Source organism: Eublepharis macularius, chromosome 8, assembly GCF_028583425.1.
Source record: "Eublepharis macularius isolate TG4126 chromosome 8, MPM_Emac_v1.0, whole genome shotgun sequence".
NCBI classification, from domain to species: domain Eukaryota; kingdom Metazoa; phylum Chordata; class Lepidosauria; order Squamata; family Eublepharidae; genus Eublepharis; species Eublepharis macularius.
The window spans coordinates 57353428-57371399 of NC_072797.1; the positions used below are offsets into that span (position 1 = coordinate 57353428).

The 17972-nt window shown below is 46.7% G+C and overlaps 1 protein-coding gene across 3 annotated transcripts in view; it reads left to right on the plus strand.

Moving 5' to 3' along the window:
- Window positions 1-1237: 1237 nt before the first annotated feature.
- The window catches only part of RGMB (repulsive guidance molecule BMP co-receptor b), a 35648-nt gene continuing 18913 nt past the window's right edge, over window positions 1238-17972 (plus strand). The window contains exons 1-4 of one of the 3 annotated variants that reach the window (XM_054986616.1): window positions 1238-1252; window positions 2833-2919; window positions 8171-8394; window positions 16952-17460. In XM_054986616.1, the coding sequence (XP_054842591.1) occupies window positions 2915-2919; window positions 8171-8394; window positions 16952-17460 (738 nt within the window). In that variant the 5' untranslated portion in view covers window positions 1238-1252; window positions 2833-2914. Of the gene's footprint in view, window positions 1253-2732; window positions 2920-7672; window positions 7857-8170; window positions 8395-16951; window positions 17461-17972 lie in introns of those variants that run through there. The other 2 variants (XM_054986617.1, XM_054986618.1) reach the window with 2 other exon arrangements.

The window sequence follows — 17972 nt, forward strand, 5'->3', positions numbered from 1 at the left end:
GTTCTGCCGAGGCTCGGATCTAACATCACTCCCAGACATTGGGGCTTTGTCTGCCGAGCCGCCGCATGCCTGACCGCTCGTTCTGATAGGTTCCAGTCACATATTCAGCAAGGTGGTACCGAGGATAACGGGCTCTTTGTTCACAGATAGGTCTTAGAGTGCCTAAGGAAGAGCTGCGGCTCAGGCCAGGGCGTTGCATGCAAAAGGCCCCCAGTTCAATATGTGAGGCTCCAAGGCGCTCTCGGGCAGCAGGTATGGCCAAAGCACACGGCCAGAAGTAGCCATGTAGCGCACATCCCACCGAGTTCGCCTCCATCTGGGTTCAACTCAAAGCTGCTACGAGGCCCCTGGACTCGAAGGGACGCTGGGTGGGTTGTCCTTGACAATTAGACGGAGCTCTACAGGGGATTCATGTGGTGGCTACGTGCATAAAAATAAAAGAAGGGAAAGATTCGCTTGGAGGTGCATGTGCTTTGCTCATTCTCAGCGGACAGAGTGCACGCACGTGAGAACAAGCGCTCAGTACAATTCCAGGTGACCTTTGATTCCAAAAGGCACCAAAAGTAAATCCCTCGCAAAAATCCCTTTTGTACAGAAGGGTCGCATCTAGCCTGCCTGTTTCGGTGGATTCCGGGAAAGCTACCTCCAGGGGAAATTTTTTTGCGGGAAGGGGGCATCGCTTTGGCTGCGAACAAAGGAACGGGGTGGGAAAAAGCCAGCTCCTCACCAAAGTAACTGGCCGGCCATCGGAGAGGAAGATTGTGTGCCGGCTGTCAAAGCAAAAGGGGTATGCGGGGGTGGAGAAGGCTCCGTCGAAGTGCGCCCTCGGAGATGAGCAAGAGGAAGGGAAAAGGTTGCCAGAGGCAGGCAGAGAAAGCCTCCTTTGTGTCATGGCCGAGGAAGGGAGCAGAAGGACTCGCCAGCTGATCGTCCAGATGTACAGGTACATTCCAGCGGTTTTTCCGGGGGAGGGGCTGCGGCAGGAGGAAGAGGCGCAAGCGAACGGCCGGGCGCCGGGGCTGCCAGCGCGCCTCTCCCTTGCCTGCCGGGCGATCCTCCCGCTGTCATTAAAGGCACCTCATCTCCTCCCCCCTCCCCCCTTTGTATCAGCTCTAGAAGGCGGCGGAGACGCGCTAGGCAGGGGCCGTCCGCCTCCGGCTGGCCCGAGGAGCGGCCCCCTTCTAGCCAGCGCGCCTGCTTGGGCTCCGGCGGGGCCAACGGCAGCGATGCAACTGAGGCGGCGATGCCGGCGGTGAGTTGTTTGCTTTTGTCGCGGGCGGGCGGGGAGGAGGGAGGGGAGGAGGCAGAGGCGGCGGGTTCCTCCGCTCTGCCCTCGGCGCTCCCGGCCAGGGGAAAGCCGATCGGCCCCTCCCGCTGGAACCTGGAAAATCACTTGTGGCGGGAATCCGCCCTGGGCAACGCGAACACCTGGCGCTCACACGCTGCCGGAAAAGGAGCCCCAGCGGCTCAGGGCTCGCCGCAGCCGCCTCGGTCTGCAGCTCTTCCGGTTGCCGGAGGCGCTGCGGGGCCGGGGCCGCCGTCGCCCCCAGTCGCTAGTTTCTTACATGCGGCTCCTAAAGAGATCCCAAGTGGGAACCCTGTAGGGGTGTCGGTCCATGCTTACGCGGAAGAAGTCCTACTGGGTGCTCAGGTTGGCAGCCGAAGACCGAGAGACTTGCCTAGTGATCCCTGGTCACAACGGCGATTTTTCTCACCAGTAACAGGTTAAATCCCTGCGGCTTGTTGGAACTGACTCGGTTTGCTAGTTTGTACAAGGCGGCAAGCCAGAGGCGGGGAGAGGAGAACTGCAGGCGAAAGGGAGAAAAGACTCAGAGGCGGCAGTCCAGATCGGGTGCGCCGGGCCTGTATCCCTACCTTGCAAACCTTTCCGCAGACTAAGCCCCGTTGTATGACATGGGACTTTCTTCTGAGTAGACCCGTTGCGGCTTGCTCCCTTGATCCCAAACACTTACTTGAAAGTAAGCCTCGGGGCTTTCAGCGGGAGCAATTTACTGGGAGTTGCGGTTAAGCCGGATGGTGACCGGAGGGAACGGTAGAAAGGCGCCCTGGAGGTCGCTATCCTGAAACCACCTTTCTTTGGAAACCAGCCTAGGATCGGTGCATTAGGCTGCGATTTTTAACCTGTTCCTGTATACCTGGCTCCCGAGGAGATTGTTCCGCCCCCAGCTCCCCAACCTCATTTGCTTGGAAGTCGGAAGTCCTGTAGACTTCCATAGGACTCCTCAGTTGCAAGGGGAAACGTACTCAGGATCTCAAGAGCCGGGGAGGACGCGTGGCTGAAGTCTGGCAGTCAGCCTGAAGATCCGTTTCTGGGGCGCACCAAGTCACGGACGGAGACTGAGTTGGGCTTCTAGTTAGGTGGATGTGTTGCCCTTGTCAGTCCCAGAGCGGCCCGAAAAGCAAGCCGCTCCTGTCCTCCCGGCAGCGAGAATCACTTTCACATTCGCCCGCGATAAAACAAAACAAAAGCAGAACCCAAAGAACGCTAAGCGTGTTAAGGAGCTGCCAGAGTGCTTGAAGCTTACCGGCTAGTAAGAGGTTAACTTCGTTTCGAAGGGACGGGCGCGCTGGTTTCCTGAGATAAATGGGCAGGAAGCGAATCGCTTCCCCTGCTCTGGCCAGCGGCTCTCAAATGCTTTTTGCACCTGCTACTCTGCATTTTTCAGTTCATCGCTACAATCCCCAAGATCGCATCACTTCCTTCCCGGCAAGCTAGAGAGAAGCCCTCCCTCCTGGCCTCCGAAGAGGGCCGTCTGGCAGCTCCAGGCTTCAGCTTTTAACATTGTTTTTCCTGTGATAATTGCCGATCAGGTCCTGAATCGCCAAGCATCCCATCCTCTGCCATGCAGGATTGACCAGCCGCGGGATCTTATTGGCGCCAGCAGGGTTAAAGATGATGTAAGTACCCAAGTATTTTGAGGCCGCCGATTTATTAAGCACTGTTTGTGCTGCTGATGTTCCAAAGAAGGGCGGGGAAGCAAAATAATGGTGGGGGCTAGAAAGGGCGGCCTGGCCGATGGGGCCCCAGGTCCGAGCCCCCAAAGAGGCTCAAGTCCGTCTGTGCTCGCATGGATCCAGTCACTGACTTTCGAAGATACCAGTGTTTGCAAGGTATTCTGCAAACGAAAATAATCTCACCTGGTGGGTAACCTTCTTGCTCAAAGAAACCCACAGCTGATTTTAGTGATCCTTATACTGTTCATAGCTCCAGCTGGGTAGCTATGTCAGTCTGCAGCAGAAGAGCAAGATTCAGGTCTAGTAGCACCTTAAAGACCAACTACTTTTCTAGGGGATGAACCTTTGAGAGTTAAAGCTTCCTTAGTCAGGAGTAGTGAAGAGTCCAGTAGCACCTTTAAGACTAACCAACTTTATTGTAGCATAAGCTTTGGAGAGCCACAGCTTTTTTCCGTCAGATGCATGGAGGGTATTAGGAATCTTAGTCAGGAATCTAGTTGATCTTTAAAGTGCTACTGGACCCAAATCTTGCTCTTAGGAATATTCAGTTTCACTCCCTCCTCCCTGATTTTGCATGATGCCCTCCTTGAAAGTAACAAGCCAGTCCTACTTAGCTTAATGGACTCTCTCCGGCCATAAGATTAGAACCATGATGGAAGAGTCATTTTTAAAACTAGCTGGCATCTCGAACCCACCTCTTGCCCGGAACTCCCACTGCCTTCAGTGGAACCTATTGCCAGCTTGAATTTGAGATCCAAACCACCTTTTACTTAGAAGTAATATATTACTATAATGAATGGGAGTGCCTTCCAAAGAAATGAGGCTATGATCATTATGCTTTTCACATTCTACTTCCATCAAGTCAAAGAGATATGTCACTTTTTAAGAACAAGATTTAACTCATTGACTGTCTGATTGTCTATTGTTCATTCAAATGAAGTCTTCGGGATGTGTGCAAGTGTTCTGAGTCAAGGCGTGGATTAAACCATGCTCAAATCTGTCTTATTTTCTTGCTTTCTCAAAATCATACCCTTAAAGAAATACACTATCCAAGTCTAAACATGGTTACACTTCCTAGTGAGTTAGTAATCAGGTTATCAATCGGATAGATACTCCCATGGAAAACCCTTGGCTTCTGATATTTGTATACTGTTGTGTTTAGTAGCACTAGTGACTAATCTGTCAAAATACAGAGGATTTTGCTTCTGAGCATGGACTAGTTGTATGGTTTTGCTGGACATTTACAAGCTTATCAATCCATGTCTATATGTCAATATTTCAAAAATAAGATCCCATCCTTAGTCATAATTGATTTGAAAGTCAATTGGTGGTAGTGATGAGTGTGGGGTGTGTAGGATGTTACGTGATCCAGGGGCACTATATGAAAGCAAACATTTTAAAAAACAAATTCAGCATTTTGTGGCCACTGACTACCTTTATATTGTTGTAGAAGATTCGAGTGGAAAAGATCATGAGCGGAAAAATCATGTCCCCCTCCCCCCAACAACTGAACAATAAAATACCTTGGATGAAACGTAGCTTCTTTTAATGAAAGCTGTAACATTTCACGACTTGAGTGTTTACAGTAACTCAAGAATGCCCTCTGCAGTGGGAGGGCTGTTATGGAACCGTGGAGGGAGCTCATCACATTTGCCTGCTGCGAATGTTGCCCTCAGGAGTGGTTTTTATAGGAAGTATCTGGGAAGGGGCTATCAGAAGCTGCCATTTACAAAAAGGAAAGAGAAGTTCTCTTAGTATTTTCTTGCTGCTGCACAATTTCCTGTCTGTAACATGGATGTATGAGATTCAATAGGATGACTGGGTGCTCACATATCTGAAAGGATGGGGGATTTCTACTGCAGATTATTTTAACTTTAGTGCATTTCCCACACTATTTTGAACTCTTCACTTTAATTCAGTTTTTAAAAAGATAAGGAAAAATGTAACTGCTGGGAGAAAGGTATCTTCTGCTAACTGACAACCCCGCCCCCAACATATTATAGAATTAAATAATTGGTTCAGTGCAGGTGAACATCTATAAAAAGCATGCACTCAGTCACAGGAGAGAGAGTAACTCTTTGCTGTAAACATAATTGCAGGAGATGAATGAAGACTTGACTGGTCTGTGGGTTTGAGACTAAAGTAGTGTACTTAAAATATCAGTGCAATCCTAAATAGAATTATACCTTCTATGCCCATTTTAAAATGTTTTTACAGTTTTATACCATATAAATTATATTCAATGTGTTTTAATTTGTTATAATCTGCCTTCAGCCCACTTGAGGGGAGGGTGGAATAAAAATCTAAAGAAAATAAATAAATAGAAGGGTAACTCTGTTTAGGATTACACTGTTAGTTCTGTGGTAGTCAGTTTAATTTCTAATTAAGCCTATCTGGAAATTAGCTGTAGTGTGATTGAATTTAGTAGCTGGAACTAGTCTGGGAATACTATGATTACCTTTTCAAATATAAACATTTTAGAGTTGGTTCACTTTTGCACGTACATGATTGACTCTTGGCAGAACGTAAACTGACTCTACTGAGATATTTAGCTTGTCAACACCAATGTGGCCCTAAGGACATTCACACATAAAAGGAAGGCTAGTATCGCCTCCTCCATTCCTGCCTGAAAATGGTGAAGCTTTTCCTGGTGTGAATCTGTGTGGTTCAGGCTGCAGTTTAAGGCTTAATGCAAGGCCAGTTAAGAACACAACAGGCCTGTGAACAGACAAGACTTAGTGTGAGCTGACCCTCAGTCTGAGGCCTGCATATGGTTACAATTCAGGCCTCAAACTCTGACAAAGAAAAAAATGCTTTAGTGTCCCTGTGGAAAACAAGTCTCCCTGACTTCAATGGACCATCTTTACAAACTGTGTCACTAGGATGAGGATACCATATAGAGCTATATTGTGCTCTAGCTGAAGAGTAAACTCTATAGGATTTGCTTGGCTCTTGATTTATGGACACTGTACTGAGATTAGTTTTTAGGCACTGCAGCTGCCATTTAATAAAAATGTCCACTATAAGTTACCTGGGGATGAAGGACAATTTGAAATGTATGTCCTGGCATAATTTTGTTATGTGAAGCCTTTTTCCTTTTGACAGTCTGAGGAATCATGGTTCCAGGTGTCTGTTTTATGTTTAGTCAATATATCACTGAAAAGAGAGAAAGCATTGGGAAACCAGCCCTGTAAAAGCTCTTCCAGTTTTCCTGTTCTCATGCAATCTGGTTCCAATTGCCATGCTTCAGTGTTGCATCAGACAGCTTGGGAAGAAGGGGGTTAATAAAACCTCTTGCCTGACCGCCTCAAGGAGAGAGCTGCTGGCTAGAGCTGCTGTACAGGAAAGTGTATTGAAGTGTTAAAGCAATCCACAAAGATTAGATTCCACTTTACACTGGTAGATAAGGAAATTGGACGCTGTTAGAGTTCTCTCCTGAAGGCTGCCTGCACTCCCTTTCTGCAGGCTCCTCCTTCGCCTGCCTGGGAGCTATTTAGTGAGTTCACTGCCGGCTGCCCTCCTGTGTGAAAAACAAGGGGTAGATTAAGGAAAGCAGGCCGTTCAGTGTTGGTTGTAGCATTCAGTCCTCATCCTGCTCTGATGGCAGCTGCCCCTGTTGCCAGAGTTCACCACAATCAGTTAATCTTTGAGCAATTTTAACGTTGATTATATTCTATTTCACTTGCATTGTGTAATCAGCATGGATCTCAATAAGAAAGGCGGGACAACAACAATAATAATGTACTTAGCAGGGCAATCTTAAAAACACTTTCCTGGCAATAAGTCCCATTGAAGAGACCTGTTTAGGACTGGACTTTACTCCTTACAATGGTCACTTCAAAACACGTTCCCCTGAACTGAGCGTAACTTACTACCAAGTCAATTGGCTCAGGAGCAGACCAGTGACTAAGCATTTTCTTTGTGATTACAGTGCAGGCCGGCTTGCCGCTAGTAAATTAACACCAATGACATACCTGTACTTAAGAACAATCACTTTCCTCCAGACCAGGAAGTGTCTGATTTGCCGACTGCCGCTATCCTAATGGTGAACAGAAGAAAAGACCTTGTTCCTACAAGCACAATCCTCTCCCAGTCGACTCATGAGCAATAGGACGTTTAGGGCCGTAGCATTCAAAGTCGGGATTTCCTTGAAGGGGAGTCTAATCAATAGCATCAGGTGGCTAGGCGTGTTGGTCTGCAGTAGAAGAGCACGATTCGGGTCCAGAAGCACCTTAGAAACCAAGGAGGTTTCCAGGGCATGAGCTTTCGACAGTCAGAGCACTCTCAGAAGTCTAGTTGGTCTCTGAGGTGCTTCTGGACCCGAATCTTACTCGTTAATAGGAGGTTGTCATCAGTTCTGGGCTACAGAGTTTCAGGAGACGAGGTCGAAGGAAGACTCCTCCGCTCCCTCCACCTCGCCGCAGCCAATCACACCGCCCGCAAGCTTGGACCTGCGTTCCGCTTTGGAACGCGAAACTTGGCCGGAGTCCTTCGCTGGGCTGCGTCGGGAACGTGATTGGCTGCTGTGCGAAAAAGGGAGCGGGTGAAATCACATGACTCTAGCAGAGCAGCTACGATTACGCCGGAGGAGCGCTCGTTCGCCGGATCTGTTTGGCTAGGGCTCGCGGGCTGGAGGGGGGCGAGGCGTTAGTAGGGCAGGGCTGCAGGGACTGACTTCGCAGCGGCGTATGAGAAACGGGTGGTGGTGGTGGGGTCGAGGAGGGCGAAGGCAAGCACTGGGAGATTTGGTTGCCCCTCTTGAGCGTGTTGCCTCCGCGCTCTCCTCTTTCTTATCTCCGAACAATTGGCCTTCGCCGCCGTAAACACCTCCGCGGCGGTTCCCTCGGCAGCTCTCCTCCAGAAACTGGTGGAGGGCGGAGGTAAGTTCCGGCCTCCTATGAGGGCTGCCTTTGTCTCGTTGGACGGGCGCGCTGAGCCAATGAGCGCGCGCCGGGGGGGCGCGGGCAGCCGAGTGTGCTGAGCCGAGATTGCTTCCAGTGCAGGGGTGGCGGGTGGCTCTGCTGCGAGGAGGGCGAAGCGCCGCCGAGCCGTCTCCGCGCGTCGTGGGCCCGGCTGCCGGATCCGCCGCTCACCCACTTTGTGTCTGTTTCTTTCCTCCCCCGCCATGCCGCTCTCGCTTGCTCCCGCTCCCGTATGGCCTGGCGGCCTCTTCCCGCCGTGGGACTGACCGCAGGAGGAAGAGGAGGAAGCGCGGAGGCCGGACCGCCTGCTCATGCAGCAGCTCCGCCGCAGCCGCCCCGTCGCTGGAGCCCCGAGGAGCTGCATGGACGGGCATGGGGAGAGCGGCCCTTTTCTGCGCCGCCGCCGCCGGGGCTGAGCAAGAGCGGCGCCACCGTCGCCCCCCGCCTCTGCCTGCCCTCGTCCTACTCTTCAGCCTTGGGCTGCTACTCCACGCAGGTAATCCCGTCGCCTCGACCCTGCCCCGTTCCCTGATGTGGGCGACCTCTTTCCAGGCGGGAAGCGGGTGGGCCTCGGTGGAAATCTGCTAGGGAGGGTAGAAGGCAGCGATGCCCCGACGGCATCGGGGCGCTCTGGGCACGGTTCCTCGTGGGACGAGCCATAACAGCCCCTCCGTAGTTGGCTTCTTGGAGAGCCAGGCGAACGGGGGCGCGGGAGAGGACGGCCCGTTCTGTCTGCAGTCGTGCGCTGCCCGCCTGGATCGCTTTGCCGAGCCCCCGCGAAGCCCTTCCTGCTCCTGCAGAGCGCCGCGCCCCGCCGCCCCCGATCCAGCCGAGCGCTGTTCGTTCAGTTAGCAATGCAGCGTGAACGGGTGCGGGGTTGGCCCCACTCTCAGGAGGGGGCTGGATTGGCACGGCTCCACTCCCTCCTTCCCAACCCGCCTCGCTGTTTACTAAGTCAGCGCCGAGATCAGGTTTCTTCTCTCGCCGCCGCCGCCGCCTCCTTCCTTCGCCGGGCAGGGAGAGAGCCCAGCCTCTTGCCATCTGCAGATGCCGTTGAAGAATCTTGGGAGGGAAAGGCGAGCGAACTCGGGGAAGACGCTGCCTCTTCGTGACAAACGGAACTATAACTTGTTGGCCTGGTGCGAATTCTTCTCCTTTTCTGTTTCACTCCTCCCTACCGCCACTCTTTGGGAGGACTTGATTCGATTTGCAAGATTCGGGTCCAGTAGCACCTTAAAGAACAACTAGATTTCTAGAGTATGAGCTTTGAAGAGTTAAAGCTTTGGTATAAGCAGAAGTTCTCAAATAAAAAGGTTTTCCCTTATCTGCACAATCTGGAAAGTTTTATTGTGCCTATCAAGGGGTTGTAATAAGACAAAAGAATATTGCTAGGAAAAAAACTTACAGTTGCTCTAAGCAGCTCACCTGATGTCAACAGGATTTAGAGATGGGGTGTTTGGTGATGCATACATTGTATCTGTTCATACCCTGGAAATCTAGTCAGTCTTTAAGGTGCTACTGGACCTGAATCCTGCTCTCCTACTGCGGACCAACATGGCTGAAACTAACTTGATTTGCTTGTCACCCTATTTGTTTCTGCAAACTCCACTATCTGTTAGCTGCAAGCAATTCATTTTGAGTGATGCAGTGATGTTTCTTTTGGCCTTTGTTAGCTTGAGCTCTTACGGGTGGGTGCAGCCTTCTCCTCTTCATTTCCCAAGGAAAGTTTGGCAGGGAATTCACAATCCAGGCCAGCTGTGGGGGGGGGGGGAGTGGTCTTTCTAATGCTTCAGTGGGGACCTTTAAGAGGCTAAAAGTAAGATGTGTTGATAAGAGGAAAGGGAGAGCTGATATTCTGTCATCGTAGCAGATCTTCCTATATTAAGGGAGAGAATAGACTTGAATATGAAGCAAGGGTTTCTGAATATAAAACACCCTGATACTAAATACCTTGTATGGAAATAAGTTAGGGTTGCCAACTATTTTTTTTCATAATGTAACTTCACCTTTCAACAGTTCTTCATGATATAAACAGAAGTTCTGCAGATAAATGCTTTTCTTGTGTCTGCATGCTTTGGAAAGTCTTATCATGTCTATCAAGCAGTTGTAACAAGACAGAAGAACACTGCTAGTAAAAACACAAACAGATGCTCTAAGAAGCTCTACTGAAGTCAGTAGGATTTAGAGATGGTGTGTTCAGTTATGCGTGCATGCATTGTATCTGCTTGGGATGTACGTTCCAGTGTATCTAACAAAGTGAGATAAAATTCATAAAAATTTATCCTAGGATCATTTTTATTTATCCTGACGATGCTACTGGACTTCAGTTTAATTTTGCTATGAAAGGTTAACAGGGCTACCCTTCAAATTATTGACATATTTAAAGGGTTTACTTATTCTTCCATTTCCCTCCCTCATGTCCCTTGCACAAGCATATAGACTAGGACCAGTGAAATGTTATCAAGGCACGATTAGTGAATTTTTGAGTTTCATTCATCTAATTCAAAATTATTCAGTTCTGTCTCTCAGTCTTAAAATGTTATCAAAAATCAGTTGGGTGAAGATCTTGTAAGACTACACTAGAAATACATGAGAGTTGCTTGCAATCTGCAAACAGGCTAAGTTGATTCTGGCATGGATTGGTATCTTAAGAACAATAATTTTGTTAATTCTTAGGGAGGTATTAGTTTTTGTCAGAAAAAACCAAGATTCTTGAGAGACTCTTGATTATTTTTTTTGGTGTACGTTTTCATATATTAAAATCTGTGTCTTTGGATGACACACAAGGGCATAAAGGGGAAAAATCTATAAACAAGAAAGCAGTACAGAGCATGGAGCCTCTAGGCACTTCTTGCCACAGTCTCCTTTTTGTCAACTTTTAGCAGCTTAACAATTTGAAATTAAAATTCAACCTTTCATAGAGTATACATTACCCCCCCCCCCAATCATCGTAACTGACACACAAGGTGTCAGCCCTGTTTGGATTATAAAAAAGTGACACATCTTCTGTGCCAATCCAATTTAGAGAGACAAGGTTCCAGTATGTAGATTTTTCTTGTTGCTGTTGCACCCTGTGGTCTTTAAGAGAAGTGATTCTCCTCATTGAAGTAGGCCCCATTCTCTTGGCTTGCGATTTTTTGTATGTAGGCCAAGAAATGTGCAGTAGTGAAATGTGTGAGGTTTTGCTTTATTTACAAAAGGGAGAGGTAGGTAGTACTAACAAGTCGGTCTTGAATGAACAGCAAGGGAACTTAATAGATTTCTTTATTAAATATTCAGAAAACATTGGTTCACATTTAGAACTTCTATTATTGTTTGCCAAAAAAAGGCCTGGAGCAGGTACTGCTAAAGCCCTGTTTTGTTTGTTTGTTTGTAGTCTGTCTTTCTCACTGAGACCCAAGGTGAATTACGCAAAGAAGTCGATATGATCAACCGCTAGGACATTCAGTGAACACATACAATAGAGTGTGGTTAGCAGAAAACACAGAGATGAAAACATTGCTGAAAGAAAGCATAAGCAATTAAACATGACATCTTCAATGGTGTGGAAATGACCTAGTAGGGGCTTATCTACATCAACAGACTATACCCAGTAGAATAGTCCATAATCCCAAGGCATCTCTCTGAGCCATTTCTTACAGCACAGCCTTAGTACCTGAGCAAAAAGCCCTCCTGAATAATTCAGCTTTGCATAGTTTTCAGAAAGCAAAACTGTCATAAATGTGAGCCACCAAACCCCCTAAAACTTGGGAAAATACAAAAGGCAATCTACTACGTGTGCACCTCTGTGCATTGTCCATTCAGGGCAGTAGGTTACAGAAGGTATTCACCTAATTGAAATAAGTCCTGTAGGATTCTCAAAGGATGCAAGAGTGGTCGTTTTTTGTCTTTGATTTGCAACATAGCAACAATGATCAATGTGGAAATCCAGTGATTTTAATATAAGCTCTTGGGTGTTTGGAACTAGGGCAGACTATGGGCTGATAAAAGATTAAGAAGCACTGGCCAGACTGGTTATTTGCAACAGCTTGGCTTGGTTTCTTTGTTAATCAAGAGTAAATATGGCTTGAGTATTCTTAAGTATGTTTTAATCTTGGAGCCAAACCATTGTGGCAATAGTGGTGTTCAGTTCTGGATAGGATTCATACATGACTGAAGTTGTTCTGTTCAGGCTAGCACAGGATCAGTAGATAGTTCAGCACCTCTGAACAGACGGGTTCAGATCTGGTTCATGTGGGAGCATTTAAATGCTACAATGTTTATTTGCTTATATGGGAAAGTAATTGTGATAGTTCATCCTAACCTCAAAATATCGTATGTATGCTTTTCTGTCTAGCAAGTTTACTAAAATGTGTGGGTAGCTAGAACATAGTGGGGATAGAAAAACCCAATATGTTGTTAATGGCTATTTGAAAGATGTAATTTGATGAATGCATCTGTGAATTAAAAAGGAATTCCTGCTTTCTTTCCTGCTTACACCAAGTCCCTCCCCTTGCCATTGGATGCCCTCACTTGTAGTTTACCTGTTGTGGAGGTTTGCATTGTGTTGTGTTTTGCATTGCTTGGGATCCCGGAAGACTAATGGCTGCAGAAAGAGCCTGTCCTTGACTTAAGTGATTGAAATGTAACTGAAGCATTTATAATACTGAGCTTCAAACTGATACAGTGAAAGACATGCAGAGATTATACATCAAGGTTGTAAACTTCTAAAAGACATTTAAAAGCAGCTGTTGATATTTTGGTAATTCTTACTAGGCACACAATAGGAAATGTTAAAACAACTTGTACCCTTTTTCCTAATGTGGTCGTCACAGCAACTCTAAAATGGAATGATTTGTCATAGCATATTGCAGGGATTCAGTCAAGTGCTTTTTTGCTCCCTTGCAGATGGCTAGCCATATGTTTTATTATATCCACACTCTGTATTTTCTCACTTACGCAATTTTAAAACTCTTGTCTCTCAGCACCAGGTACAAATTTAATACTAATATGAGTCTTTGGAAAAATAGCTAATTTAAAATCAGTTGTTTTGTTTCTGTTTGCATTTCCGGTTCTGCTAATAGTATTAAAGTATGCAAAATACTTGTAAACACTTAACATTTCAACTGCTATAGATATAATCTTCATCTTAGTTGGGGAAAAGCCAAATGAGGGCTCAATCTCTTTGATATCAACTGCAAGGAAGTTGGTATCGAATGTGCATTTCTGAGGTGAGAAGCAATGCTATGCCTTCTCTTGGCTTTCAGGATTATGTCCCAAGGTTGCGAACCCAGATACGCTTTCTTGGTAGTAAATCCCACTGAGTTCAGTAGGTATTACTTCCAAGTAAATGTGCATAGAATGGGCTGGTAGCATATCCCGCTTTTTTTTCTGGCAAGAAACCTGGAAACGTACTTGATTCTGAGAGACAATGGCCAGTCTACTCTATAAAAGATCAAGGCCAGGGTTTTTTTAAATCAGCATTTTTTTCCTATAGCAGTTCCCTAAAAGTCTAAGGAACTTCCCAGAGATCAATGTCTTGATAGTGAGTGATTCCGCACACCCAGTCTTTGCAATAAGAGACTAGATATTTCTTGCATCAGTCTGTATTTCCTGGTATAAGTAAGTTTGATTATTTTTTGAATGCTGAAGATACCGTCATCCCTGATTACTCTAGTTCTTATTCCTTTGTGCATTTTTGTGCTTAATGTGACTTTGAAAGCTGTCATTGCTTTCTGGTGTCCGTGGACACTAGTTAATTAAACGGGGAAAATGAGTGTAGGAGGGAGGGAGGATTGGAGACAAGGCTGCATTTGAAATGGTATGATGTGCATGTCTCTTTGTGCTCAGTATACATCAAACGCAGATGCTTACTCTTCTCATTGTTCACAGTTTTAAAACTGTTGCCAAAAATGAACACGGCTGATCTTTACACCTTGTAAAAGAAGCAGTGCACTCTTTTATTGAGAAGCATGGATCACACATGTGAAGTCCTTGGATTGCCTCTTAATTTACTATAGCCATGATGTTATCCAGGTAAACTAGTTCTAAAAGCACTGGTCCAGTTCAATGGAACAAACTGTACTACAGTACTAACTTGGAGTGCTCCAGTGTGACGGAAGAAAATGCTCTGCTGCATACCTTGAAATGTATAATTTTAAGTAAATGATGTAATAGAAAATCTGTGCCATTGCATTGTTTATTGAAAGTCTAGCCATACTCAAACAATGCTGTTTTGTATGTGGAATGCTATTCTGGCACTTCAGAAGCATTGTGGCCAGAATGCTAGAGGATATGGCAGGCCCTTATACCTGATTTGGTGCTAGGGAGTGAGCATATGAAAAACAATACTAAAGTAGATGTTACATTAGTATATACCACTTTTGAAATGTAGGTACACTATATTCTAAGTGTGCTGTCACTTGCTATTCTCTTTCCCATCCCTCAGTTCTCACAAGGATGCTGAAAGCTATTCATCTCTTGCTGTGGAGGTGAAAAATTGGCAGCTTAGATTCCCCCCACCCTTTACATTATGTGTTGCTTAGGGTATTAGCCATTTTTAATTTTTGTTGGTGGTTAGTGCTGCTTACTCCCTCCTCTCCCTGCTCCCCAATATGTGGGTGTCAAAACACACCATAGGTTATAATTTTTCCGGTAAAGAATGTTGACTTCTTTATTCTGAAGTAGTTTTGTGGATTTGTGTCAACATCTTTACTTTAATCACTGTATTCTGTTCATATTAAAAATGTACTAAACAGCATTTTTGAGACTTTCAGATTGTAGAAAGAACACCTGAATGCTTTTTTGGTTCCAAAACTTTCTCATTGTTACCTTTCAGAGTACAAGGGCACAGCCTAGCCCAGATTAAGTAAACTTTAAACTTTTATTTCTGTCAGTTTCCTTACTTTTTTCTGAAAGGCAGAGGGGAAAGAGTACCAAATATGGACAGTACTCTTTTCCAGCTCTCTTGATGTTGTTGTGTTTTTGTGTAAAATAGAGGCTTCATTGGTGCTCTGTATGTTTACGAGAAAGTGTAGTTATATCTATATCAGTCTGGAAAACCTGAGGTATTTTACTGCCACTGATTGAGCCAGGCAATCATGATGTAGTCTGAATCTAGTAGAGGCTGTGGTTTTATGTGAATGGATTTGTAAATCCACCACCTGTGTTTCATGGGTCTGTTTCCCCCTCAGGCTACAAGGTATAGTTGCAGTATGTGATTTCTATACTTAACCAATATTAAGTGCGTCTTTAAGTAATTATGGCAGCAGGGTGGGGTGAAATCTCATCTTTCATAAAGAGCGTACGCGTTCTGGCTTCAACCAGGAAGGAAAGCAAGCCCCATATCCATTCATGCAGTTTCCTGTCCTGAAAAAGTCGGTGTGACTTTTACTTTGTAATCCACCCTGAGCCTGCTGATGCAGGGATGGCGGAACATAAATTGAATTAATTAATTAAATAAATACTTTCTCTTTTTTGTTCCTTTCACTTCCTTTGAGATTTGTAGACTGTTTCCTCTGTGTCTGTATGCTCACTATGATTTTATTTTAATCTGCCTCTTCAAAAAGGCTCAGGGTGGCTAATAACAAAAAATAACACTAATCCTCCGCTCAAGACCCAGTGATATACCACAGTCTCAAAATGCACTGTGTCATCAGTAAAAACACTTGTAGCCTTGCAGGCCCTCCTCAGCATTTTTTTTTTTAAAGGAGCTTGGCATGCAGTTTCCAGAAGTCCATTCCATTATACAGGTGCAAGTGGCTAAAAATAAAAAGCCCAGTTCGTTCTACCTCATAGTAATCAACTACAAGGGAGGAACAGTGTAAGGGGGTGCTGGGCTAATCTAAGTTGGCTCATACTGGGAAAGGTGGTAGGCATGGAATCATGCCGGTGTCAATTTTCTTTCTTTTAAAAGTAGCCGGATTGATTTGCAGTGAGGTGCAGAAGAATGGGACTTATGCGGGGCTTTTTTTTTAGCTGGAACGCCCCGGAACAGTGTTCCAGCAGCTCTTTAAAATACCCACGTGATTGGTGTCACGTGGGTATTTTTAAAATGGTCTATTTTGGCCTTTTTGGGCCTGGATTGGGCCCAAAACAGCCGGATCAGGCTGCTGCTAGGCGGGGGAGGGTTCCCCCACTCAGCACTAGCCTGATGCTGGCTGTTTCGGCCCTGATCTGTGCCGTTCTGGGCCCTAAATAGGCCCCAAATGGCCAAAGCGGCCCAGATTGGGGCCATAATGGCCAGGATCGGGCTAGTGCTGAGTGGTAGAACCCTCCCCTACCTGGCAGCAGCTAAATCCCGGCTGTTTTGAGCCTGATATGGGCTGTTTGGGGGCTGATCTGGCCCATTTAGGGCCCCAAATGGCCCAGATCTGGGCCAAAACAGCCAGGATTGGGCTGGTGCAGGATGGTGGAGGGTTCCCCCGCCTGGCAGCAGCCTGTTCCAGGCCAGTTTGGCCCTGATCTGGGCCGTTTTGGGGCCACTCTGGCCATTTTGGTCCCACTTAGGGCACAAAATGGCCCGGATTGGGGCCACACCTGATCCTGGCCATTTGGAGCCTGAATTGGGCCCCAAACAGCCAGGATCGGGCCCAAAATGGCCAGCATCGGGCTGCTGCCCGCCGGGGGAGTGCTCTTCCGTGTGGCAGCAGCACCTTATGCACATATGCATATGGTGTGCAGCAATCACCACCTCCTGCCACCACTTTTAAAAGTCCAGGATTTTTTTATACCCAGGAAACTCAAGAGTTTCTAGATATGAATAATACACACTGTCTTTGGCTGCAGTAGTAGGAACACTTACTGGAAAACTTCATGGTACTTAGTGGGGACTTGGTTACGAGCAGATGTACAGGATTGGGTTCTAAGTCATTGTAGGTAGTTGCCGTCTGCTCAGTTGAGTGTTTGTTGATCATAAACCTCAGCTTGCCTTTGTTGGAAAGAAATTGACTCTAGTTTGTACGTGTCTTGTGATCTGAGGCCACAGTGGGTTAGCTTCAAAATGGTGGGCTCTTTCATGTCTTGAAGAAGTTCCTTATGCCATCTGATGTTTCTTCTTTTGTTCTTGTGCTTAGGGGATTGCCAGCTGCAAACACCATGTCGAATCCAGAAGTGCACCACAGACTTTGTATCGCTAACTGCTCACCTAAACTCTGCCATTGATGGCTTTGATTTGGAATTCTGCAAAGCTCTTCGTGCGTATTCTGCTTGCACCTACCGCAATTCTAAAGTCTGCCGTGGAAACCTGGTCTACCATTCTGCTGTGTTAGGTATCAGCGATCTCATGAGTCAAAGAAACTGTTCCAAGGATGGTCCAACATCCTCTACAAATCCTGAGGTTACCCATGACCCATGTAATTACAACAGTCGTCAGGGAGTCAGAGAACATCGAGGAGGAGAGCAAACGGCTCCAACTTACCTTTTCTGTGGCTTGTTTGGAGATCCACATCTGCGGACTTTTAGGGATCACTTTCAGACATGTAAAGTAGAAGGGGCCTGGCCTCTCATAGACAACAACTACTTGTCAGTGCAGGTGACAAATGTGCCTGTAGTCCCAGGATCCAGTGCTACTGCAACCAATAAGGTATTTATAATCACACAGACCCATTTAAAAATGTGTATATAATTTTAAAAAGCAGAAAAGTTGTATAGAGGAAATTCTTCTGATACCTAAGAATGGTAATGTCAGGCTCTGCTTTCCCATGAGGACCAAAAGGCTCCTGTACCTTCCAGGGCCCTTTTCTGGTGAGCCCCAAAGGCAGCCTTAGCTTATGGGGATGGGTTGTCAGCACCCAAAGGTCCTCTCTCCTTTGATCATGTGAGAGATGCTTGGCTTTTTCTCCCTGGCTATCTAATAAATGGATTCCTGGGGCAGGGTGGTTCATGTGTCCTTCTCTAGTGCCCCTCAAGCTGGGGAGGGGCTCCCTGGTGGGCATCCCCCACCCATGGCCTCCTACCTCTGGCCTTGTCCCTTCTCCCCTCCTTTCGCCCAGTCTCTCACAGACCAGCTGTCCCAGCGTGGCCAGCCCTAAGGAAAATCAGGCTGCCACCACCACTGTCATAGCCTGCCAAACCACTCGTGGGCTCGATGTAGGG